General features: G+C 33.1%; 2 protein-coding genes, 3 long non-coding RNA genes and 1 other non-coding gene across 10 annotated transcripts in view; 4 read left to right on the top strand and 2 right to left on the bottom strand.

The window, feature by feature from the left end:
- Window positions 1-3164, top strand: part of LOC102611083 (cytochrome P450 CYP72A219-like) — a 66601-nt gene extending 63437 nt beyond the window's left edge. Inside the window, exons 4-5 of the mRNA XM_052436285.1 lie at window positions 1501-1879; window positions 2644-3164. Of these exons, the coding sequence (XP_052292245.1) occupies window positions 1501-1879; window positions 2644-3069 (805 nt within the window). The 3' untranslated portion in view covers window positions 3070-3164. The remainder of the gene's footprint in view (window positions 1-1500; window positions 1880-2643) is intronic.
- A 9938-nt stretch (window positions 3165-13102) lies between these two features.
- Window positions 13103-14616, top strand: LOC107175128 (uncharacterized). 2 transcript variants are annotated; one of them, XR_008052797.1, is made up of 3 exons: window positions 13207-13654; window positions 14060-14134; window positions 14216-14616. It is a non-coding gene; the product is annotated as an uncharacterized LOC107175128 (long non-coding RNA). The 2 variants fall into 2 exon arrangements; XR_008052796.1 differs by having other exon boundaries at window positions 13103-13654; window positions 14060-14616.
- On the bottom strand, window positions 14599-25896 carry LOC127900914 (uncharacterized). The gene is made up of 2 exons (XR_008052792.1): window positions 25417-25896; window positions 14599-14849 (listed from the first exon to the last, which is right to left on the bottom strand). It is a non-coding gene; the product is annotated as an uncharacterized LOC127900914 (long non-coding RNA).
- Window positions 16030-25410, bottom strand: LOC127900915 (uncharacterized). The gene is made up of 2 exons (XR_008052798.1): window positions 24434-25410; window positions 16030-16614 (listed from the first exon to the last, which is right to left on the bottom strand). It is a non-coding gene; the product is annotated as an uncharacterized LOC127900915 (long non-coding RNA).
- Window positions 22886-22992, top strand: LOC127901606 (small nucleolar RNA R71). The gene has a single exon (XR_008053850.1). It is a non-coding gene; the product is annotated as a small nucleolar RNA R71 (small nucleolar RNA).
- LOC102608708 (cytochrome P450 CYP72A219-like) overlaps window positions 25870-27078 on the top strand; it is a 78998-nt gene continuing 77789 nt past the window's right edge. For 2 of the 4 annotated variants that reach the window (XM_052436289.1, XM_052436288.1), the window contains exon 1: window positions 25873-26255. In XM_052436289.1, the coding sequence (XP_052292249.1) occupies window positions 25961-26255 (295 nt within the window). In that variant the 5' untranslated portion in view covers window positions 25873-25960. Of the gene's footprint in view, window positions 26256-27078 lie in introns of all 4 variants that reach the window. The other 2 variants (XM_052436287.1, XM_052436286.1) reach the window with 2 other exon arrangements.

Genomic DNA, 27078 nt, shown 5'->3' with positions numbered 1-27078 from the left:
CCATTCATATTCATGACAATAAAATTTGAGACTGTATTTAAATAGCATTAATCTAGGTGAATGTAGAATTTTAATTACAAAAAAATTAATAAATTTAAACATGTTAAAAAAATAAGACAAAATAAGATAACGATACTGATACACTGACGCAGACATATGAATGACGTCTGTGCTTATGCGAGGCAGCCACGAAAAATAATAAAATACGAGAAGCTGTCCCATTTTTTAGTTTTTTGTTCTCTGTGTTTGTGGATGAGTTTTGACCGCAAAATTTCAAGATATTACTTGCCTAACAAGGCGTTGATGCCACCTGGTGGATCAGTTCTGTAGCATTTTTTTTTCTCCTTTAATTTGAATTTGAGAAAGGGCTAAAAAATTGAATTAAGTTTCAACGCACTTCTATTTTTAAAAATAAATAAATAAAATATGGTGTTCACCTGTTTTTAAAAATCATTTTCTTCGCATTACGTGTCTTTTAACTCGTTTTAAAAATATTCATCTTGGAAGAATGGTAATGCGTACTTAAGGAAAAAAATATTGAAAAAACTAAAGGGTCCTTTTCATAAAATAAAATAAAATAAATTTTGTGTTTTTTTTCTAAGAATAATGAAAACCAAAAACATGATAAGTTGAAAGACTCTAATCCGTAACCCTAATTGCTAAAATTACAGGTAAGAATTCCTTCATATGGATGGGTCCAAGACCAAACTTAAACATCACAGACCCTAAGATGATAAGGGAAATCTTTTTGAAGCATGATATCTTTAAAAAGCTGAGAAGCCCACTTGCGAAGTTGCTGATCACTGGGATGGTAGGCTATGATGGTGAACAGTGGTTTAAAGTTAGAAAAATCGCCACTCCAGCTTTCCATCATGATAAGTTGAAGGTTCGTTTTCACCTTTATACTTCGTTTAATCACACACAAACACACACCATTTTCAATATGCATATTCATATTGTTACATGACCAATGACAATGTTTGACAATTTCTTTTCTTCTTTTTTTCTTTTTAAAGAATATGTTACCTACAATTCATAAGAGCTGTAACGACATGCTAAGGAAATGGGAGATGTCGTTTTCAAGGATGAGTCCTGTGAGTTAGATGTGTGGCCTCATATTCAAACTTTGACAGCGGATGTGATTTCTCGAACAGCATTCGGCAGTAACTTTGAAGAAGGAAGAAAAATATTTGAAGTCCTAAGCGAACAAATTAATCTTGTAACTCAAGCTTCATTGTTTGCTTATATTCCAGGATGGAGGTAATTTTAATTATTAATCAACGTAAATTATTCCCCGTAGTACTCTTAGTGACCTGAGCTGTGCTAGTTTTTTAAAGATCTTATATCATGTGTTTGTTTATAGCACTGCATAAGATTAAAAGTGGTCTTCTAAAAAAAGAATCCTTATCATTATAGTGTAGAAAAGGGTTATCAAATGTTTTAGCGTATCAATAATTTCCACGTGCCTTGCACTTAATTATGAGAATGGTTTATTGGTAGGTTTGTGCCTAATAAACTGAACAGAAAATTGAACAGCAACCACAATGAAATGGGAGAACTGGTAAAAGGTATCGTTAACAAAAGAAAGGAAGCTCTGAAAGTTGGAAAAGCCAGCAATAATGGTGACTTATTGGGTATATTGATGGAATCAAATCACAAAGAGATTCAGGAGAAGGAAACTGGAATGAGTATTGAAGAGGTGATTGAAGAGTGCAAGCTGTTCTATCTAGCTGGGCAGGAAACTACTGCATCATTGCTTGTGTGGACAATGGTTTTGTTATGCATACATCCTGAATGGCAAGAACGAGCAAGGGAAGAGGTTTGTCAAGTTTTTGGAAATAGAGAACCAAAATTTGAAGAGCTGAACCAGTTGAAAGTAGTAAGTAATCTTACTCTTACTTAAATATCTAATTTGTCGAAAATTTTGGGAAGACTCAATTTCTTGTTAATTTTCAGGTGTCAAAGTCTGGATTTACAAAATATAAATTTGAACTACCATTAGGACTCTAGGCTGGGGTAGAATTATTTTTATTCTAATGATAGATCAAATTTGGAATTTGGGATATCCAAACATCCGCACTTGAAAACTACTTCTCCTTAAATTGATACCACTTGAATTTCTTAACCTGACCAGTGTTTGTCAATATTTTACTATCAAAGATAGAGGAAGCCACATAAATTAGGGAAAATCTTGGGAGGTGCCAACAGAACTGTGTCATCGTCCCACAACATCAGAATTATATTCTGTGATTTTCACAATTAATTATCCTTAATAAATTTGTTATCAGTCACCAAGAACAAAGAATTTCCTTGTTTGAAAAAATAATTCCAGTGTATGGTGCAAGTAAGAAAATTGAGTTCTATACAAGGTACTTAGATTGTGCAGTAGTTATGGCAATGAGGGTTGGTTACTGGAAATGATAAAACCTACAAAAATGTCGAGGGTTCAAAATCCTTCTTATACAGGGAATGGGAAGGGATTTGTTATATATGTACGTAATATTTTAAAAAATCAAAGTTTAAAATTAACTAGTAGTGATAGCTTATTTTGCAAACCAAAAGACCGGAAATCCAGTGAAATTTAGAACCTTAACTAATTTTTTTTTTTTTTCCCCTCCCAAATGATTCTGTTTTCTGTTGCAGGTAAGCCAAATTCTGTACGAGGTACTGAGGTTATATTCATCAGCACCTCTGCTTACTCGAGCTAATGTTAAGGAGATTAAGCTAGGAGAAATTGTTATACCACCTGGAGTTTTACTTTCATTGCCAATAATGCTTGTTCATCATGATCATGAATACTGGGGCGATGATGCAAAAAAGTTCAACCCAGATAGGTTTTCAGAAGGAGTCTCAAAGGCATCGAAGAATCAAATTTCATTCTTCTCATTTGGTTGGGGTCCTCGAATCTGCCTTGGACAAAACTTTGCTCTGTTGGAATCGAAATTAGCTTTAGCAATGATTTTGCAGAAGTTCACTTTCCAGCTTTCACCAACTTATATGCATGCTCCTACTCGTGGGGTAACTGTATATCCACAGCATGGTGCTAATATCATTTTACACAAAATTTAGTATGCATTACTATCGCAAGTATTCAGAATTCATGCCATATAGTATATGTAGAGCAAGAACTTTATTATTTTGATTTACCGTTTCAAATTTTCTCAGTACTCTTCTTTCCAATAAATTTAGAGATGCAATTTTTTTTTTCTATTTAGTATACAAAGTTGATTAGGCCTCTTGTGGTCAAAGCAAAAAAATAAAAACAAATTAACTTTTCGTGCTGAGGAAAATAGAAATAAATATGACAAATCAATGGTTTTGAAGTGTTTAGAACACTTTTTTAAAGGTTTTTTTTGGGTGTTTGTAGATCAGATTTTATAGATTAGACATCAATTTATATCTGATTAATAATTTTACGGATTTTAAATTGTCAATCTAATCAAATCCACAAATTGGTGAAATTCAATTTAAGTCAAATTCATGTGTCTCCAAACCAAATGCGGATTTAATCCAATACTTATCTAATCCACCATTTTGCAAATTAGTTTAAAATTTTATAATTTTGTCAAATTCACAAACTAATTAAATAAAAAAAATTAATATAAAAATAATTTTACTACCGATCAAATTCAAAATTGAATAAGATTTAAATAAATTAATTGTTTAAATAAAGTTAGAATAATGCATTTAGAGTTTCAAAATATACTACATCGAAAATAAAATCTCATTTGTTTAGATTAATACATAAAAATTAACTGAAATTATGAAAATTAACTATTTAGGAATTGTTTTGTCTTGCTTGACCCAAGGAAGAGGAATTTTTTTGTCTTACCTTTGGTTGAATACCGATTATTATTATTTGGCGAGACCAATTAATTGTTTATACATACTTAAAAAATAATTTTGTCCAACCTTTTAATTACATTTTATTATAGGTAATTATGTATAAACTAAATTCAGTATGTCGCATACAATTAAAAAAAAAAAAAGAGTGCCCCGCACATATGACAAAGTAGTAATGGAAATTAATTATAAGCTACCCGAATTTTGAGATGGCTAAATATTTTTAAATAAAATTAAATTAAAAGGCTTGTAATTGGCCAATTTGTCAAAATAATAATAGATTACAAACAAGTTAGAAAAATTTGTCTATACAAAGGATTGTGGATGAGAGAATTATTTGAAAAGTCAGACAATCCCTTTTTATGCAAATTGATGTGATCAAGTTACATATATAAATTCTACAAAGTATTTGTGGTTCTACCATTACTCATTTAGAAATTGTGTTCAGTTCTAGCCGATCATTTTATAAATTGTTGAAAAACAGAAATATGGAAAAGTCTAGTCACGGGAGTTAAAATTTTATCTAGATAAAATAGTAATAACAAAATATGTTGGTTAAAATTAGTGAAAATAAAACATTCAACTAGGGGTGGGCAATAGTTGGTTCGGTTCGGGGCCTGAACCGAACCGAACCAAAATATTTCGGTTTGGTTCAGTCCGGTTCCTAAATTCGGTTCGGTAACAACATTTCTATTTAATCACAATATTCAGCTTAGCAAATATTCAACATTTCTGTTTAATTATAAGTTTATTTTAACTTGTATAACTGCAGTAACAACATTTTCCGTTTTGATGATTTTAAAATAACAAGAAACTAAAATTAGTTAAGAGCATGCATATAATATTAACTTGCAGGATGTTGCTATGTTACAACAACTGTAACATACACACCCAAAGCAAATAGCACACGTATCCTGACTTACAGAGAAAAAGCAATGAAAATGCAAGGTTCGGGGTTAGCTGAAGCAGCATATGTACCTTACAGATGCTTTAACTTAGCCAACTCCTAACTTGCAACGAGTACTCCGATGTTATGAGACCCAAACAGAATAAAATAAAACGAAAATGATTTGAAATTGATTGAGATTTGAGGTAGAATGAGATGTTGGGTATTGATCCAACACCATTACCATGGACCCAAAAACTCAAGTTATTAAGGAAAAAAAAACAGACGGGCCATGGCATAAATTTAAAAGAAAAAAAGACACCTATAGGCTGCAGCTGCAGCAACCAAGATGACCGTGTGCGAGGATTAACAACGGCGTCACTGTGCTTGAGGGGAGGGGTTGTGCTGCTACTGTGGGGCTGTGCTAAGCGCTGACCGTGGTGTGAGGCGAGGGAGAGACGCGAGGAAGAGACCGAGAGGGGCTGAGCCGAACCGCACCATGCACGCGTAGAGGGGGAAGATACTGCCGAGGAGTGGTGCCGCCGCTGAGGAGCTGTGCCGTGAGGAGAGAGAGAGACGCGAGGGAGAGAGGCAAGGGCAACAGTATAGATGCAATCATGAATTTGTGATTTCCAATTTAGGGTTTTGATTTTTTGTGATTGAAATTTGATTTTAAATTTACATATTTCACTTTAAATATTTTTTAATTAAATTGAACCAAACCAATCGGTTTTTCGGTTCAGTTCGGTTTTTAACCGAACCGAACCGAACAAAAACCAATCGGTACAGTACTTTTTAAACCATTCGGTTTTTACTCATATAACCGAACCGAACCGAACTAAAATTTTTCGGTTCGGGTCAGCAAAAACCGAACCGTTTGCCCACCCCTACATTCAACTACTATTTTTTTTTATTTTGTCAATGCCTTAGGAAATAAATTACTTGGTCATAAAAAATTCAAAGTTGTCTAAGACAAAACTTTGAGTTACTATTTTTAGTTTTGTCACCATAATGACTCATCTACGACTAAAAAACGAGATCTTAAAATTATAATAAATCGAAATAGCTTTAGAGACTAATATTATGTGTTATTGATGGTTTCCTAAATTTACACCTGTGTTTTAGTTACAAAATATTTTTGTCACCTATAATTATATTTCTCGATCATTTATTTTGTCATGAATGACTTTTTCTTAATTGGATACGTGTAGTATCTCTTGAAATAATTATCAATGAAAGTTACCAAGTACTTTTCACCTCTCAGGAATATATATGGCAATTCCTAAATATCAGAATGAATTAAATTAAAAATGCTTCTACTTCTGTCGCTAGATCTGTTAAACTTGAATCTATGTTACTTGTAATACAATGGTCACAAAACGATGAGTTTTCCTATTTAAACCTCGAAAACAACTTTTGCTCAGAGATAATCTTTAAACCTTATTTTGACATGTGGCTAAGTTTGAGATGCCACATTATTGTCGATTCTTCTTCATTTGGCGTGACACATCATCTTCTTGTAGTGTTTCTCCTTTAAGCATAAATAAAATTAACACCGATCTTTTCCACCTTCATCAATACAAATACGCCTTTAACATCCCATTTTTTATATGAGCTTTGCGTCCAAGAAACTCTATTCGTCCTAAAGACAATAAATTCTTTTTCATGCCTTTGACATGTCGTATCTCCTTAATTGTGCGAACTGTACCATCAAACATTTTTCTTTTGACAACACTAATACCAAAGATTTCCAAGTCACCCATGAACACATATTCTCTTAAAAAGGTCCATATTTTTGGAACCACTCTCTTTAAGAGGCCATGTGCCATGTTGCTCCTAAGTCTATAAGCCAAATGTCAGCCAAATGCTTCCCGTTTTCTGCAAGAATTGTTGTCTCGTTGTAGAGAATTTTTCCATCATCAAAAGTACTTACCGTACAATCATGAGCATTTGATGACTCAACTTCATTGTCTCTCCTTTGCTTATTTTTCCAACACTCTTTCTTGACGTGCCCTTTCTTGCCGTAATTGTAGCATTTAACATTCTTGTTACTTCTTGATTTTGATCTACTATGATTGCGACATCCACTGGGGCCACGTTCTGTTGATCTATTTCTAGTCATCGATAATGCTTTTGGTTGCTGCGAACTTGCCTGCCTACCTTCCTTGTTTTTTTTGTTTGCTTTCTTCATTTAATATAGAGGTTGCAACATTGCCGAAGACTAGACTGTCTATTTGGTTATTGTTTATTAGATTAATGATGAGTTGATTGTATGAATTTGAAGAGTGTAAAGATTCATTTTTAAGAAAATCTTGTTTTGTAAAGACTTGTCCTCGTACAATTTTGTAAGAGTATCCCATATTTTCTTTGCTATCTTTTTCTCTCCTCACTACACTTCATTAGCCAGTGCTAAATGTAGATCCGTAGTTGCATTATTGTCTACCTCGCTCCACTTGGCATCATCAGTTATCTCCATAAACTTTTCTCTTATTGTTACTATGCAATTTTTTTTTTCCTCAAAATAGCCTTCATCTTTATTTTCTACAATGACGAATTATTTCTGTTGAACTTCTCAATTTCGTATTTGCCATCATTTTTTTTTCACCACAAACTACCGTTGCTAAGATTGGCTCCCATCGTTTCACGTGAATACTAACCATATGTGTGAACAATATTATATACGTGAATAGTACTGTGACAACCAACTTGGCTCTAATACCACTATTAAGAAATTAATGGTGAAGCAGGGCCACAACTAAAATAAAATTGGAGAAAAATAAAGAATAAGCATACAAAGAGGACGCTAGAAATTACATGATTAAGCTTTTAACTTATATCTATAGGCGAAGACAGAAGGATAAAACTTGACTAGTGCAAAGAAGATTATAAGTATTGTAAGATTTTACCCTTACTTTCTAGAACCCAATACACCCAATCGCTTAATCACTAAACTCTCAAGAGTTTATGATTTGAGCTCTCAAAACTCTCAGCTTCTTGCTCTTGATAGAAAAAACGATTTGAAGAAAAAAAATGGATTTTTTTTTTTGACGAAATGGGCATTAATTTACAATTTATAGGGAACTCCCCTTTTATAGCCAAAATCGTCTATTATTTTAATTTCTTCTTTTTTTTCCTTCTCGTGGCTTCTTTAATGTCGAAGCCATAAACTGCCATTTTCCTTCAAACTTTTTGGCGCTGATCACTATTTGTCAAATTCAACATTTGCGGCTTCTTCATTTGCGGCACCGGCTTCTACATTTGATTGCCAAGCCAACAAGCCGCAGACAGAAGAAGAAGCACTCGGTTACTGTCGATGGTTGTTAAGCAGTCAAACAGCTAAGATGAAAAAAACATTTAGGCAATCTACGGTCTCATTTTTTCCTTTCGTAAAAAAATCCCTACACGATCCCCTCTTCAATTTCCAATTTTATTATTCCCTCTTCATTTTTAATATTTTTCCCTTTGCAAATCCTCTTTAAAATCGTTTGATCAAGTAGCCTATCACTCTTAAAAATAACCAGTTCAGGTGGTTGACTCCTTGTTACTACTTTTTGATAAGTATCATGACATGGATTCAAATTAAAACACATTTGATGCTCTCGGATTCTCTACACTGTAAGTTACGTAAACATAACTGAGGAATTGCCTAATATAAATTATTTAAAATATATTTTATTAAAAATATCCTGTCTTTCCACACGTTTTAGCAGTTTTTGGGATTGATGCCAACTTAGAGTTATCCAAGTCTTTTCTTTTTAAATAAATAAATAAATCATTCTACATTTTGGTTCATACAGAGCACGAATATAGCCACAATCAAATTTGACAGTTATGTTTCTCATTTTGTAGAAAACTCTATTGTATAAAATTCACTACTACAAAATTAATCTTTAATGACGGTTTTAAAAGACATAAGATTGTCATCTTAGGCAATGACATTAAAAAAGGTACACCTTTTATGAAGTTTCAAAAACCGTCATTAAATGTATACATATAATGACGGTTATTTTATTAAACAGTCATTATTTGAGATATATTCAAGAGTTTTAATGACGGTTTTTTCTTAAAAATCATCATTAAAAAATACCAGTCAATGAAGGTTCTTTAAATAACAATCATCAATAGCACTTTAGCATATATTTTTAATGACAATTTTCTTCAAAACCGTCATTAAATGTCAATTTTTAATGACGGTTTTATATAAAATAGTCATCTTATATAGGTCTTTGACGACTGTTCTTATATAAGAACCATCATCTTTTGCATGAGTAAAAAGAAAAAAAATAGTAATTTAAAATTACCATGCTTTAACTGTTTTTTTTAGATTAAAATTTACATAGTTGTTTTCACATTCTAAACTGTACAATTGAAGCCGCATTTGCAAAATTTCAATTTACATTACACATTGATATAATTGTCATTTACATACAAAGAACTCAAATACATACAAGCTTAATTATAATAGTTTAATGCTTAAATAACCTTTATCAAAGTAACTCCTAATAATGAAAAAATATGCTACGCGAATTCTCAAATTAAAATCCTGTCAAAGTCATGGTTGGCACCACCCTTCTAGATGGGCGGTGCCAAACCATCAACATTTTCAACACAGCTCGCCATTTTTGGTGGTGCTGAAATGCTTGAAGAAGAAAAAGGAGAAAAAAGAACAAAAGAAGAAAGAAGAAGCCGAAAGATTTGAAAGGAAAAATAATAAAATATTAATAGTATTATTTTATTAAAAAAAGGAAGGGAAATGAAGCCTATAAATAGAAGGCTTCAATTCCCCTCTCGGCATCCCATTCTTCAGTTTTTAATCTTTTGTCAGAGAGGAAAAATTAAGAGTCTTAATACTCTTCTGTAATTAGTGAGTGAGAGATTTGGTGTATTGGGGTTTTGGGAAGTGAGCTAAAATATTACAATACGTGTAATCTTCATATCACTAGTGAAATATTTTCCTTCTATATTCGCCCGTGGACGTAAGCTAAAAGCCGAACCACGTAATTTTCTGGTGTCCTCTTTTGTGTTTGTTCTTTATTTTCTTCCAATTTAATTTTAGCTGTGGTATTCCTTCACCCATCAATTTCCTAGTAGTGGTATCAGAGCTAGGTTGTATTTTTTAGAGTTGGGCTATTGTTCACGTAAAAGTACTATTCACATATACGGTATTATTCATGTATACAATATTGTTCACGTATATGATACTATTTGTGTATACGATTCTGTTCATATGTACAATTACTGTTCACGTGAAACGGTGGGAGCCAATCCTAGCAAAGTTAGTTTTTGGTGAAAAACAATGGCAGCAAAATACGAAATTGAGAAGTTCAACGGAAATTATTTTTCGTTGTGGAAAATAAAGATAAAAGTTGTATTGAGGAAAAATAATTACTTGACAGCAATTGGAGAAAACCCCACGGAGATAACTGATGACAAGTGGAACAAGATAAACGGCATCGCCATTTCTGATCTACACTCGGCACTTGCGGATGCAGTATTATCTAGTGTGGCAGAGAAAAAGACAGCAAAGGAAATATGAGATACTCTCACAAAATTGTACGAGGCCAAGTCGCTGCACAACAAGATCTTCTTAAAAATGAGACTCTATACTCTTCGAATGGCGGAATTTACATCAGTGACTGACCACATCAACACCTTAAAGACTATATTTTCACAACTCACAACGTTGGGTTATAATATAGAGGAAAATGTACTTACAGAGCTTCTATTTCAAAGTCTACCAGATTCTTATGATTAAGTCATTATCAACCTTACAAACAACAATTCAGCGAACAATCTAGTTTTCGACGATGTTGCCGCTTCCGTATTAAATGAAGAAAGCAGGCAGAAAAATAAAGAAGACAGACAAGCAAGTTCACAGTATGCAAAAACACTATCGGTAACAAGAGAGAGATCAACAGAACTTGGCCCCAATGGGAGTCACAATCATGGTGGGTTACAATCAAGAAGTAAGAAGAATGTTAAATGGTACAATTGTGGCAAAAAAGGGCACGTCAAGAAAGAGTGTTGGAATAACCAGAAAAGAAAAGAATGTAAAGAACATGAGTCATCAAATGCTCAAGGGTGTGTAGCAAGTACCTCGGATGATAGTGAAATTCTCTACAGTAAGGCAACAACTGTTCAGAAGGCAGAAAATAGCTATCTGACGTCTGGCTTATAGACTCAGGAGCTACCTGACATATGACCTCTCAGAGAGAATGGTTCCACACATATGAACCTATCTTAGGAGGATCTGTATATATAGGAGATGATCATGCTGTGGAGATCATTGGCATTGGTACTATCAAAATAAAAATATTTGATGGTACTCGCACAATTAGAGAGGTACGACATGTCAAATGCTTGAGGAATAATCTATTGTCTTTAGGAAAAATGGATAGTCATGGGTACAAAACTCATGGGGAGAATGAAATTACGAAGATTGTTAAAGGCACACTTGTATTGATGAAGGTCGAAAAGATCTGTGCTAATTTATTTATGCTAAAAGGGGAAACATTGTAGGAAACTGATGCGTGTGTTGCATCAAATGAAGAAGAGTCAATGATGATATGGCATCTCAAACTTGGCAACATGTTGGAACAATGTTTGGAGATTCTCTCTGAGCGAAAATTGCTTCCAGGGCTCAAATCAGTAAGCTTACAATTTTACGAGCATTGTATTACAAGTAAACAACATAGATTAAACTTCAGTAGATCTATTGCTAGAAGTAAATGCATTCTATATTTAGTTCACTCTGATGTTTGTGAATTACCAGACATATCCATGGGAGTTGCAAAGTATATGATGAATTTCATTGATGATTATTTCAGGAGATGTTGGGTGTATCCAATTAAGAAAAAGTCAGATGTATTTCCAGTGTTTAAAAAATACAAAGCGCAGGTGGAACTTGAATCCGGCAAAAGGATTAAGTGCTTGAGGACAGATAATGGTGGCGAGTATACAGACGGCGAGTTTCATGCTTTCTGTAAGCAAGAAAGTATTAAGAGGCAGTTCACAGTAGCAAACACTCCTCAACAAAATGGAGTGGCAGAGCGAATGAACAAGACTCTTACAGAACGAATAAGAGCTATGTTGAGGACTGCGGGTCTACCCAATTTATTCTGGGCAGAAGCAACCAAAACTGCCTATTATATAGTAAATCGGTCGCCACCCACAACAATTGGGCTGAAGATAGAGATAGAGAGGAGGAGCTCGGGCACAAACAAGAGAAATTTTCTGTATTTTGTGACAGTCAAAGTGCCTTTCACATTGCAAGGAATCCAACGTTTCATTCCAGGACAAAGCACATAGGAGTTCAATATCACTTCGTTCGAGAAATAGTGGAAGATGGAAATATGGATTTACAGAAAATCCATACAAAGGAGAACTTAGCAGATGTTATGACCAAATAAATCAATATTGACAAGTTTGTTTGGAGTAGATTCTCATGTGGCCTAGCAGAGACGTAAGCAACATAACAATGGCGAAACAAAAAGGATGGTATGGAGATTAATTGATCCTCAATCAAATCTCCAAGTGGGAGAATGTCAAAGTCATGGTTGGCACCACCCTTCTAGGTGGGTGGTGCCAAACCATCAACATTTTCAACACGGCCCGCCATTTTTTAGGTGCCGAACTGCTTGAAGAAGAAAAAAGAGAAAAAAGAGAAAAAAGAACAAAAGAAGAAAGAAGAAGCCGAAAGATTTGAAAGGAAAAATAATAAAATATTAATAATATTATTTTATTGGAAAAAAAGGAGGGGAAATGAAGCCTATAAATAGAAGGCTTCAATTCCCCTCTCGGCATCCAATTCTTTAGTTTTTCAATCTTTTGTGAGAAAGGAAAAATTAAGAGTTTTAATACTTTTGTGTAATTAGTGAGTGAGAGATTGGGTGTATAGGGGTTCTGGAAAGTGAGCCAAAATATTACAATACTTGTAATCCTCATATCACTAATGAAATATTTTTTTTTCTGTATTCACTCGTGGACGTAGGCTAAAAGCCGAATCACATAATTTTATGGTGTTCTCTTTTGTGTTTGTTCTTTATTTTTTTCTAATTTCATTTTACCTGTGACCCTACTTCACCCATCAATTTCCTAACAAATCCAGTATCATATAATTATACAAACAAATATAGAAACTAAAAAATAAATAAAGACTACATTTTGTGCTTACATAAGGTGGTATTTGCACTTGGAACATTTACACCGAGCCAGCAAGCTTGCCCTTCAAAAACTAAATCCTTGCTCAGAATTATACACAAAGCATGCTTTGCAAAGTAGTTCTTGTCTTGCAACTAGGCTTACCGATGTAGTTTCTGTTAAATCAATACTTATTGCAGCCCAAGTATCACCATTTTCATTGGTTGGCTGCAAAGAACAGAAACAAAAAATTCAAATCAAAGGTAAAGCTAAACAAATTGGCTTTTAAAGTAAAGAAAAAAGGCATAGCCTTAAAAAATTCCCAAGTATCACCATTTTCACCAATGATTTATTACGTTATGGGCAATGATATTCGGCCACCACGAGACCATAACGAAGCCAGAAACGCATGCTTCTTCTGCCGTTTCGAAGTTTTAAATTTGAAAATTAAAAATACATTTTGCCATTGAAAAATATCAAAATTAAATCTAAAGAATTTGAAAATTCCAAAATTCTTACCCGTCCCTCTCACTCGCTTATTCTCTCTCTCTCTCTCACCTTCCCTCTCACTCACCCGATCTGTCTCTCTCACTCACCCACTAGCAAGCTGTTTCTCTCAGGCTGTCACTCACCCACGAAACTTGTTGTCACGCTGCGCCCATCGTTGACCAGCCATCATCGCTGCCACGCCACGCCCATCACCGACCAGCCCATCACCGATCACGTCGCCGACCAGCCTTACTTGAAGGTGTGCTTGACGACTTTTGACCTTTTTCACCTACCTAGGTAATTAAATTTAGCATGTTGAGGAAAATTTTGATTTATTGTATTTATATTTTAAAATTATTAGAAATAAGATATTTGAAATGTAGATTTTGTTTGAATTATATATGATTAATATAATTTATTTTTCATGGTATAAAAATGAAGGATTTGAAAAAAAAAACTAAAGTCGAAGATTTTGAAGAATTAGATGAACAGCAATTTAGATAGAAATAATGAAAAAAACTGATAATGATGTGGATGTGGAACCAAAAAAGTATGATGTTGTTTGATAAACACCATTATCTTCTTATGAGCCAAAAAAGGAAGAATTAGATGACAACAATTAAGGTAAGATTAAACTACTTACTTAATTATTCTACAATTAATTTAATTTTAATTTTAATGTATCTTTTTATGGATTTGCAGGATTCAAATGTACAAACACCATTATCTTCTGAGGTGGATATTGTAGTCCCAACGTAGGAGAGCAATAAGGATCCAGTAAGTTTTATGTTCTTTGATGTAATATTATTTATTTATTTTTTAATTTTTAATGGTCACTAAATAATGGTCATTATTTAGGAACCTGTGATCACATACCAATTACAAGGATGTGATATTTATCCATCGTTTCCTTTTGATTCTTACATTGTAAGTTATAATTCAATTTCTATATTTATGCTTAATTAATTTTATATTTTCTGGAATGTAATATGGTTCTTATTTTGTACAAACTAGCAATCCCATCTATGTCCTTATTCTTCATCTTGGATATCGTATAAAGGTTCTCAATAAGGGAGTTTTCAGCAATTGCTACTTCAACAAAATGATAATGACAGAGAAGTTTGGAGCAGACTTAACAGATTGATCATTGACTTATTCTTTTGTTGTATAATTTTAGTTGTGTTTTGTGTAATAGTTGGTTGGATGATATTACTCTAATGCTCAATGATTGAACATGGAAATATTTTGAAGGTTTTTTATCCATATATTCAAAGGTTGAGTGTGTCAATAATCATTACAACAATAAGAGTAGATCATATAGAAATGCCAAATTAAGCAAAAAAAAAAAAAGAAAAAAGATACAATTTTATCTTAAACAAATGTTTCTATGTCAATCTTCCTAGCTTCAAGCCTAACTGAACCAGGCAATTGGTTGTTCATTTTCCTCTCATAATTGTAAGTATTGTATGCTGATTCGGCATCCAACAATGATCTGTAAGATTGGAATGAATCAAATACATATTAGCAGCATAAAGAGAAAAAGAAAAGGATGGATTCTATTTTTCAAGGATAAAAATCAAATACAAGTCACGTTTGGTTTGATTTTAGAGGAGGGTTAATGAAGCAATATATGCTTTATAGAAAATAAAGAACCTTAGAATGAAGCTGCAATTACTGGATTAGCAGAAGAAAACTAGGGAATTCTATGTGGTAAAGAACTTAACAATGCAGCTAAGACCAAAAACAATTGCCTCAACTAAAGAATTCACTGAAACGTGTGATATATCAAACTACCAAGAATATGTGTGAAGAACAACTTGAAAATCTTAATACACACCATATATGCAAACTTTAAATACCAAAAAAAAAATGAGTGCCAACAGACGTAAACATTATATAAGCAAAAACATAATTACAACCAAACCATAAGCTTTAACATTTCACAAAATATCACACTTCAAATAACTTATTTCTAGTAATTTTAAAATATAAATAAAAAACAAATACTTTTCTAATCGAAGTATTGTTGTGAAAATTTTAATATACTCGCAAGCGCACGAATCTAGAAATAGAATAGTGGTAACGAGGTCGATCCCACAGGGATTGTTATAAATTAAAAAGTCTAATTTAAATCTAAAATTAATATTAATTCTAACCTAGTTGAGCAAATTGAGTTTTTAAGAAAATTAAACCAATTAAACTAAGGAAGCAATTAAAATAAAGGAGAATTCAATAAGATAAGAATTACCAAGGTTTCAGAATCCACCACTATTCAACTAGTAATTATCTAATTATTAATTAATCCCCAATTTTAGAGTGACAACTCGAAATCAATCTATGTCATCTCATGGATATAACAATTAAGCCCAAGTAATTAAATCTAATGTAGGTTCTTTTTCTGCTTAATAATATGACATCTTAGAATCTCATGTAAACATATTGAATAACAAAGAGTCAAAGTTTCTTAAGCACTCCATGTAAACAATTTAATGAAAGACATAAAATCAAAGATAATCATGTATAAACTTTATAGATCCAAGCATAGAATTAATCGAATATTAATCCTAACAATCAATAATGCATGACAGAATTGATGAAAAGATTTTATTAACATCCAATTAATCATGTGAAATAAAAACCATAATCATCAAAGAACATATATAGGGAATTAATTAAATAAAAAGATAATTATTTCATTGAATAGGGTTTCATCCTTAACCTCAGTATAAGAAAATTAGTTAGACATACTTGAATTGGGAGCAACAAAATAAATAAATTCAGCCATGGGGAAGCCGAATTGCTGCAGATTTTCTTCTCTGTCTTGAATCCTTGCATCTCCAGTTCTCTCTCCTACCGTGGCCCTCTTGCCTTTATATAATGTTACTGACTTGCTTAATCCTTATTGGATTCTAATTGCATTAATTCTTCTCCACCGACTTATAAAGCCCACTCACCAAGGCCTTTTAAAATTATTTCCTTACTAAACTTTGAAAGCAAAGCACACGTTTGACCACAAAAGCAAAAGGCCAATTAATGATTTCTTCTTTTAATGCCCAGCACATGCATTCCAAATTGCCAAATCTTTGCTTTCCAAATGCATGCCCACCGTTCATCCTTTGAAGAGATTGACTTCCAATTTTGGTCTTCTTGACTTCCATTAATTCTTGGTTGCATTTTTGTCTTCCAATTTAATCTTTATTCCTTCTCAATTTGAAGTGTTTTCATGCCCTTTTTATCAACAATCTCCAATTAATTCCCTATTCAATAAAACAATTCAATTAATTAAAAATAACAAATAAATATAACTAGCAATTATATTATTAAGGGTAAAATGTGTATATAAATTATGCTCATCAAATACCCCCAAACTTAGATTTTGCTAGTCCTCGAGCAAAACTAAAATTTAAAACAAAAACAAAAGTAACGAAACAAAAAGTAAATCCTAACTAAACCACTTTCGCAGGTAATCGCGATTGCATTTAGCGTATGCAACAAGCCTTTAAACCCCTAGGTGGCCCTAGTGGACGAGTTATAGTCTCGTGAGGGCTTCAGTGATGATACCCACAAACATCATTAAAAAAAAAATTAATTAAAAGAAAAAAAACTTTAAATAAAACATGAAAAATAGCCTCAAAGATTGCAAAAATTATATAGCTCAAAGAAAATTTCAAATATTGGCAAAGTTCTAACTTTAATTCAATAATCAATCCCATCTCTCTTTCGATTCTTGTAGTGTGTGTGTGAAATCAATTCAATCAAATTCATTCCTAAAATCTTCAATATCCACAACATTCGCCTCAAACAAAGAACAGAGTAGGTCAAACTAATCTTATCATCTTGATCTCCAAATTTTTTTCTTCTCACAGGCTTTTATGTGCATTTTCTTTTGATTTTTTTTTAGCACATGCACTTGATTTTTTTTTTCTTTTTCTCTTTTTTTTTCCTTTTTTTTTTTAACCATAGTCAGGAGCTTTCACTCTACCCCTTAAGGTAGCCTTCTTCTCATGGTAGATTATCCTCTACATACTTGTGGTACATAGGCCCAAATTACTCAAGGATAGCTTCACTCTTAAGGGTTATAGGTAGCTATTTCTGACTTTGGTGCCCGTGTATACTATTTTGTATTGTGGAGATAAGAATCAAGACAAACAGTCATTTACTCTATCTAAAATTCTCAACTCAGGCTGCGTCAATATCAAATTTCAAGTCAAAATTACGAAAGAATTGATATTAGTGCTCATGGTTTAAAGAATCTCAATCAAGAGGAACTAACACAAGAATCAAGTATAAACTAAGACAATATTCAACCCTTTCTAAAAATCATATTCATTGTCAATCAAGTTCTTATCATTGGCTTTTCACGTAAAAACAAAAAAACACAATTTTTTTTTTGAATTTTTCTTTTTTAACAAACAAAGCACACACTATTCCCACCCCCAAACTTATTCGGAATATTGTCCTCAATGTTTCACAAACAAAAGATATGCATGCAAACAAATGAAAGAGAAAAAAAATTAATAATAATAAAAACATAAATAATAAAAAGAAAGTTGGAGAGAACACACCTGAATGGGCTGGGAAAGCTTAAAAGAAAATACCAAATGAAAAGAAAACATTAGAAAAGAAAAATACTAGAAAAGAAAAACAAACAAAGAAAAAAAAACTACTATTAAAATAAAACAAGAGTGCAAAGATGAACTTAATTAATCCTGATAAACAGGATCATCTAAAAGTATCTCCTCAACTTCTGGTGTTCTTAATTCTAAAAATGGTTTTAATCTTTGGCCATTCACCTTAAATAAATCACCATTTTTAGGATTTTCAATCTCAATTGCTCCATAAGGGAAGACAGTACGAACTATAAAAGGACCAGACCATCGAGAACGTAACTTACCTGGAAAGAGATGCCATCGGGAATTATATAAAAGTACTTTCTGACCTGGTGTAAAGACTTTTCTCAAAATGTGTTTGTCATGAAAGACTTTCATTCGCTGTTTATAAATCTTGGCATTCTCATATGCATCATTCCTGATCTCTTCAAGTTCTGCTAGTTGTAATCTTCTCTTGGAACCAGTCTGCTGCATGTCAAAATTGAATTGCTTGATAGCCCAATATGCACGATGCTCCAACTCTACTGGCAGATGACATGCTTTTCCATACACAAGTCGATAAGGTGACATCCCAATTGGTGTTTTAAAAGCAGTTCTATATGCCCACAATGCATCATCAAGTCTCAAAGACCAATCCTTTCTATCTGGCCTAACTGTTTTCTCTAGAATCTGCTTGATCTCTCTATTAGAAATCTCTACTTGGCCACTGGTTTGAGGATGGTATGGGGTGGCAACCTTATGTGTAATGGAATATTTGTTCAAAAGAGTTTTGAAAGGTTTATTGCAAAAATGGGTACTACCATCACTAATGATTGTTCTAGGGAAACCAAAACGAGACAGAATATTACTCTTCAAGAATTTCACTACAACCCTATGATCATTGGTTTTGCATGGAGTGGCTTCAACCCACTTCGACACATAGTCTACTGCAACCAATATATACTGATAACCACAAGATGGAGGAAAAGGTCCCATGAAATCAATACCCCATACATCGAAGATCTCAATCACAAGAATAGGATTGAGTGGCATCATGTTCCTCTTTGAAATGCTACCCATACGTTGGCACCTATCACACAAAGAACAGAAAATATAAGCGTCATGAAAAAGAGTAGGCCAATAAAAACCACATTGTAAAATTTTTGTTGCTGTCTTTTTAGCACTAAAGTGGCCTCCACAAGCTTGTTCATGGCAAAATGAGATAACACTTTGAATCTCATTATCGGGAACACATCGCCTAATAATCTGATCAGCACAATATTTAAATAAATAGGGATCATCCCAAAAGAAGTCTTTCACTTTAGATAAGAACTTTGTTCTATCTTGCTTAGCCCAGTGCTCTGGGATTTGACCTGTAGCAAGGTAATTAACTATATCAGCAAACCATGGTACAACATTTACACTCATAAGTTGCTCATCTGGGAAAGACTCATTCAAAGGTAAAGATTCTGGAATAAATTTAAGATCAAGGCGAGATAAATGATCCGCCACAACATTTTCAGAACCTTTTTTATCTCTAAATTCAATGTCAAATTCTTGTAACAGCAACACCCAACGAATCAATCTTGCCTTAGCATCTTTCTTAGTAAACAAATATTTTAAAGCAGCATGATCAGTAAAAATAATCACTTTACAACCTATAAGATAAGATCTGAATTTATCAAGTGCAAATACCACAGCTAGCATTTCTTTTTCTGTAGTTGAATAGTTCAACTGTGCATCATTGAATGTCATACTAGCATAATAAATCACATAAGGCACACGATCTAATCTTTGTCCTAAAACTGCTCATACAGCATAATCAGATGCATCACACATAATTTCAAAAGGCAAATCCCAATTAGGTGGCTGAATGATAGGTGAAGAAGTCAACAATTTCTTAAGCTTTGCAAAAGCATCAAGACAAGATTCATCAAAGATAAAAGGTGCATCCTTAACAAGTAAATTGCATAAAGGTCTAGAAATTTTACTAAAATCTTTAATGAATCTTCTATAAAAACCAGCATGTCCAAGGAAAGATCTTACTTCTTTTACGGATTTGGGATATGGAAGATTAGAAATTAAATCCACCTTAGCTTTGTCGACTTCTATACCTTTGCTGGAAATTATATGACCAAGAACAATACCTTGTTTTACCATGAAGTGACACTTTTCCCAATTTAGAACCAAGTTCTTTTCTTTACATCTCTGCAAAACTAATATTAGGTGCTGTAAACATTCATCAAAAGAATCTCCATAAACAGAAAAATCATCCATGAATACTTCAAGAAATCTCTCAACCATATCAGAAAAAATACTAAGCATGCATCTTTGAAAGGTAGCAGGTGCATTGCATAAACCAAATGACATTCTCCTATATGCAAAAGTTCCAAAGGGACAAGTAAAAGTAGTTTTCTCCTGGTCCTCTGGAGCTATAGGGATCTGATTATAACCTGAATATCCATCTAGAAAACAATAAAAATCATGACCTGCAAGTCTATCAAGCATTTGATCAATAAATGGAAGAGGAAAATGATCTTTTCTTGTGAATGAATTCAATTTTCTATAATCAATGCAAACACGCCAACCTGTAGTTACTCTAGTGGGAATTAATTCATTATTAGCATTAGTAACTACTGTAACACCAGATTTCTTAGGAACAACTTGCACAGGGCTAACCCAAGAGCTATCTGAAATAGGATAAATAATTCATGCATCTAATAATTTGATTACTTCAGCTCTTACCACTTCTTTCATGTTAGGATTTAGCATACGTTGCATTTCCCTAATAGGTTTAGCATTTTCTTCAAGATGAATACGATGCATGCAATCTACTGGATTAATACCTTTAATATCAGCGATGGTCCATCCTATTGCCTCCTTATGTTTTTTTAGAATACCTAACAACTTACCTTTTTGCTCAAGATTGAGGGAAGAAGAAATAATAACAGGTAGAGTGTCAGATTCTCCCAAAAATGCATATTCCAGAGTGTCGGGCAATGCTTTGAGTTCCAATTTTGGTGGTGCCTCTACAGATGGGCCAATTTTCTTTTCAGAATGAGGCAGTAGTTCTGACTTTGTCTTCCATTTAGTTGTGTCCGTAATTGGAGGTGCATCAAGTAAAGCGCTGACTTCTGCAATTGCACTGTCATCATTAAAAGATAAATCAGAATGAGTTAGACATGCCTCTAATGGATCATCAGTATGGTTAGAAATGAATAAATTTTCTACTAATTCCTCTATCATATTTGCTTCAACAAATTCATCTTCTTCTTGTGGCTGCTTGGTAACATTAAAAATATTCAATTCCATGGTCATATTACCAAAAGATAGCTGCATATTTCCATTCCTACAATTAATAAGAGCATCAGCTGTAGCTAAGAAAGGACGACCTAGAATAACTGGAGTGTGTTTCTTAGGATCATGTACATGCTGAGTATCAATAACGATAAAATCAACAGGATAATAAAATTTGTCAATCTGTATCAACACATCCTCTATAATACCACGAGGTATTTTCATTGATCTATCAGCAAGTTGCAAAATAATAGGAGTTGATTTTAACTCACCTAGTCCAAGTTGCATGTAAACAGAATAAGGCAAGAGATTAACACTAGCACCCAAATCCAATAATGCTTTATCAAAACATTGGTTCCCTATAACACATGAGATAGTAGGAGAACCAGGATCCTTAAATTTTGGTGGCATTTTACATTGAAGTAAATTGCTAGTTTGTTCAGTTAAAAATGCCTTTTTAGTGACATGTAAATTTCTCTTTTTAGTACATAAATCTTTCAAAAACTTGGCATAGGAAGGAACTTGCTTAATAGCATCGAGTAAAGGGATGTTTATACTTACCTGCTTAAAGATTTCCATAATCTCACCTGTTGAAGTCCTTTTTTTTGCCTTTGTTAACCTTTGAGGAAAAGGAGCCTTGGGAATGTAAGCTGGCGGGCCACTCTCTTCAGGATCATTTGGTGATGGGTCTTGTGATGGAACTAGATCTGAAGAAGTAGGCTCATATGTTTTTCTTGTTTGAACCTCCACCTTGTTGTCAAATAACTTTCCTCTTCTCAAGGTCATAACAGATTTTGCTTCTTCATGCTGATGGCTTGAACTCGATCCAACTTCGTGCACTCCTTTGGGATTAGGAATTGGTTGACCTGGAAATTTTCCTTTTTCTCTCTCAGCTACAGTAGTTGCTAATTGACCCAATTGATGTTCAAGCTTTAGAATAGCTTGAGTGTTTGACTGAAAAGCTTGTTGGGTTGACTGAATGAAACTTTGAAGTGTATCCTCTAAAGAAGGCTTTCTTTGTTGGGGTGCAACAAATTGAGACATAGGTTGTTGGGCAGGAGGATGTAGTTGGTTAGGAGGGACAAATTGTTGATTGGACATGTTCAACTGTTGTCCTCCTTGGTTTGACAAAGGCTGATTTTGTTTCCAAGAAAAATTAGGGTGATTCCTCCAATTAGGATTATATGTGGGTGAATATGGATTATTAGGGGTTTTCTCATATGATTGTAAGGCATGTACCTGCTCAGAATAAGCCTCTTGATAGACTGGTAATGATGGACAATTCTGTGCTGTATGAGACAAGTTAGAACAAATAGCACAAACCTCATTATCTACACTAGGATGATGATTCATGGATTGGTTCAGAGCTAAGGCATCCACTTTCCTAGAAAGTGTAGCTAGAGTGGCTTTCACATCAAAGTCATCCTTAACTTCGTATAGACCCTTTCTAGAAACTTGAGATAATTTTTCCCTTTGATTTGAAAAATCCCACTGTTGAGAATTTTCAGAAAGTGAATTAAAGAAATCCCATGCAGCCCCTTCATGTAGGTTCAAAAATCTCCCACCATTCATAGACTCTACCATATGACGATTTGACATGGTTAAACCGTTATAAAAGCATTGTATAAGTCTCCATTTCTCAAAACCATGGTGGGGGCACTTAAGGAGTAAATCATTGAATCTTTCCCAACACTCGTAAAATTGCTCACCCTCTCTTTGATAAAAATCAATTATCTCTCTCCTAAGGGCATATGTTTTAGACATAGGGAAAAACTTGGTGAGAAACTTATTACTCAATTCATCCCATGTACTAATAGATCCAGCAGGAAGTGAATTCAACCAAGCTTTTGCTTTGTCTTTTAATGAGAAAGGGAACATAAGAAACTTAATTGACTCATCATTAAAATTTTGAAAACGGAATGTAGAGCATATGTCAAGAAATTCCTTAATGTGCAAATATGGATCCTCTCTTTCTAACCCATGGAAAGATGGCAAAAGTTGAATGACAGAGGGCTTAAGTTCAAAGTGTGTTGCTGTAGTTTGTGGCAACACAATACAAGATGGTTGGTTGGCTGCAAGTGGTGAAAAGTATTCTCTAAGGGTTTTCTCTGCTTGCACTGGTGGAAGTATTGGCAATAATCTATTTGGGTCATCCATCACTTCTAAAGAACTAGCTTCACTACTATCAATTTTGACTCTCTTTTAACCAAACGATTTGTTGAATCACGTTCCCAAACACTCATAAACTAACCAGACAAGGAAAGAAAATAAAATAAAATAAACCAACAATAATGAGAATAAACGAAATTAAACAACTAAAGAATGAATTCAAAATAAAATAAAATAAAAATAAAAATCGAATAAATAAAATAAAAGACAACCTAAATTATAACTAGTGGAAAAATCAAATTAACCTAGATTAAACTTGACTTTCTAGCACAATCCCCGGCAACGGCGCCAAAAACTTGTTGTGAAAATTTTAATATACTCGCAAGCGCACGAATCTAGAAATAGAATAGTGGTAACGAGGTCGATCCCACATGGATTGTTATAAATTAAAAAGTCTAATTTAAATCTAAAATTAATATTAATTCTAACCTAGTTGAGCAAATTGAGTTTTTAAGAAAATTAAACCAATTAAACTAAGGAAGCAATTAAAATAAAGAAGAATTCAATAAGATAAGAATTACCAAGGTTTCAGAATCCACCACTATTCAACTAGTAATTATCTAATTATTAATTAATCCCCAATTTTAGAGTGACAACTCGAAATCAATCTATGTCATCTCATGGATATAACAATTAAGCCCAAGTAATTAAATCTAATGTAGGTTCTTTTTCTGCTTAATAATATGACATCTAAGAATCTCATGTAAACATATTGAATAACAAAGAGTCAAAGTTTCTTAAGCACTCCATGTAAACAATTTAATGAAAGACATAAAATCAAAGATAATCATGTATAAACTTTATAGATCCAAGCATAGAATTAATCGAATATTAATCCTAACAATCAATAATGCATGACAGAATTGATGAAAAGATTTTATTAACATCCAATTAATCATGTGAAATAAAAACCATAATCATCAAAGAACATATATAGGGAATTAATTAAATAAAAAGATAATTATTTCATTGAATAGGGTTTCATCCTTAACCTCAGTATAAGAAAATTAGTTAGACATACTTGAATTGGGAGCAACAAAATAAATAAATTCAGCCATGGGGAAGCCGAATTGCTGCAGATTTTCTTCTCTGTCTTGAATCCTTGCGTCTCCAGTTCTCTCTCCTCCCGTGGCCCTCTTGCCTTTATATAATGTTACTGACTTGCTTAATCCTTATTGGATTCTAATTGAATTAATTCTTCTCCACCGACTTATAAAGCCCACTCACCAAGGCCTTTTAAAATTATTTCCTTACTAAACTTTGAAAGCAAAGCACACGTTTGACCACAAAAGCAAAAGACCAATTAATGATTTCTTCTTTTAATGCCCAGCACATGCATTCCAAATTGCCAAATCTTTGCTTTCCAAATGCATGCCCACCGTTCATCCTTTGAAGAGATTGACTTCCAATTTTGGTCTTCTTGACTTCCATTAATTCTTGGTTACATTTTTGTCTTCCAATTTAATCTTTATTCCTTCTCAATTTGAAGTGTTTTCATGCCCTTTTTATCAACAATCTTCAATTAATTCCCCATTCAATAAAATAATTCAATTAATTAAAAATAACAAATAAATATAACTAGCAATTATATTATTAAGGGTTAAATATATATATAAATTATGCTCATCAAGTATCACATAAAAGGTTTTGTAAAGGCTGTGTCAAAAGAATTTCTTTAACTGATTAAATATACTAATTTTAGGTGACAATAATATAATAATATTAAACTAAATTAACTTAATTTTGAGAAAAAAATTTCAAAAAACGCATAGAATTACGGATCAAGTCTAATTAACAATCAAACGTAGTAACCCAGATGCATTTATGCCAAAAAGAATGTTCATAAGACTACACAAAACCACCCAAAAAATATTATAAAATAATAAAAGCAACAACTGCGATAGATTTTGCCAGAACAAGAAACACAACAAAACAAAGAGAATAAATCAATCAAGGGCATAAATAGATTGAACAAAAAAGGGCAAGATCAGAAAAGAAACCGACCCACGACGCTGGATCCTCCTAATCCTAGCGTCATGGTTGCGGTTTTGATGATGCGTTAGCTGAGATCTGAGTAAAATATTGACAGTGAGCTTGTGGGTGAGTGAAAGGGGAACGAGCTTCGTGGCTGAGAGTGAGAGCCGAGAGGGATAGAGCGGGTGAGAGAGAGAGAGGGGGTGAGTGAGGAGAGGGATAAAAATTTAGATTTTTTAATTTGTTTTGATTAGTTTTTATTATTTTTTAATGATAAAATTTGTTTTTAATTCTCAAATTTAAAACTTCAAAACGGCATATAAGCATGTCGTTTCTGCCTTCCCTCTGTAACGACTAACGAGGGTGGCCGAATATCATTTTCCATAAATCATTTCTATGCAAGAGACACGATGAGGGACCCACAAACGCGACAGAATTGGATATCCCGATATTTTAAAATGAGGAATATAATAAATCGCCTGCCAAGAGGCTTCATCAAGAATCAAGATATATAGTAGTTAAGCACAGCCTCTCTCTCTCCCTGTCTCTGTCTGTTTCCTCTCTGTTCTGTTCAATGAAAATGGAGGCTACACTTTGGGCTGTGACTTTCTCCATTGCTTTCTCTACAGCTATTCTAGCCGTAGCATGTGCCTGGTGGATGCTACTGAATTGGGTATGGCTAAAGCCAAAGAAGCTAGAAAAGTTCCTCAGAGAGCAAGGATTCTCCGGAAACTCCTACAAAGTATTTCATGGAGACGTGAAAGAGCTTGCCCAGACCACTAAAGAAGCTGAAAGCAGACCCATCAGCCTCTCCGACGATATCGCCCGGCGAATTCTGCCTTTCCACCATCATATCATCACCAATTTTGGTAAGCCTTCCTACTAATTTATCTCACTCAACTTTACTTGGTAATAATTTTATTTTGCTTATATATCAATAAAATTAAATAAGATTCAAGTTTTTCTAATTTTAAAGGGAAAAGGAGAATGGCACATAAGTTCTTAATATTTCTTATTTTTATCACTTGCTATTTGATTTTTTAATTTTTTTTATTACACCCTTAATGTTAAAATCGTAATAAAAAAAGTTATTTTTTACCGTTTTACAGTTATTATCTTAATTTCACTCTATTGGTATAGTATGATTTTTTTTTTTAAATATCAAAAGTCATGTTACTCTTCAACAATAAAATTCAAACATTAAAATCATAGTTATGTCATGAAAGTAGAGTGATTAAAAAATGAAGAATAGTAAGGACCAATGTGTCATTCTTCCACAAGGGAGAAGGGACCAAAAGAAAAAAAGGGGACGGTTTTTGGAAACTTTCAACCAAGTGTCTGTTTCTGAAGATTTCTTTTGTATTTTTTAAAAAAAAATTATATATCAAAAGCGGATTGATATAGAATTTTTTTAATAATCAATATATCTTTAGTTTTTCCATTTTGTGATATATATATTTTTAAATATTTTTATATTGGTCTTAGTTGACCGAGAGTTATTTATACCAACCATGAGAATTAATATAGTAGAACCTTGAAATATAAATACTCCATAAAGGAATAATTTTTTCATAATAATAAAAAATTATGATCCCAATTTAGAACCAGTTATAATTAAAAATAAACTCTACATTGTAATAAATTATATTTTTTGTAGATTTTGTCTTAATAAATTTACCTCTACATAGTAAT

This window comes from Citrus sinensis, chromosome 3 (assembly GCF_022201045.2).
Source record: "Citrus sinensis cultivar Valencia sweet orange chromosome 3, DVS_A1.0, whole genome shotgun sequence".
Taxonomy (NCBI): domain Eukaryota; kingdom Viridiplantae; phylum Streptophyta; class Magnoliopsida; order Sapindales; family Rutaceae; genus Citrus; species Citrus sinensis.
The sequence above is the reverse complement of the archived record's forward strand: the minus strand, read 5'-3'. Positions and strand labels throughout refer to the sequence as shown.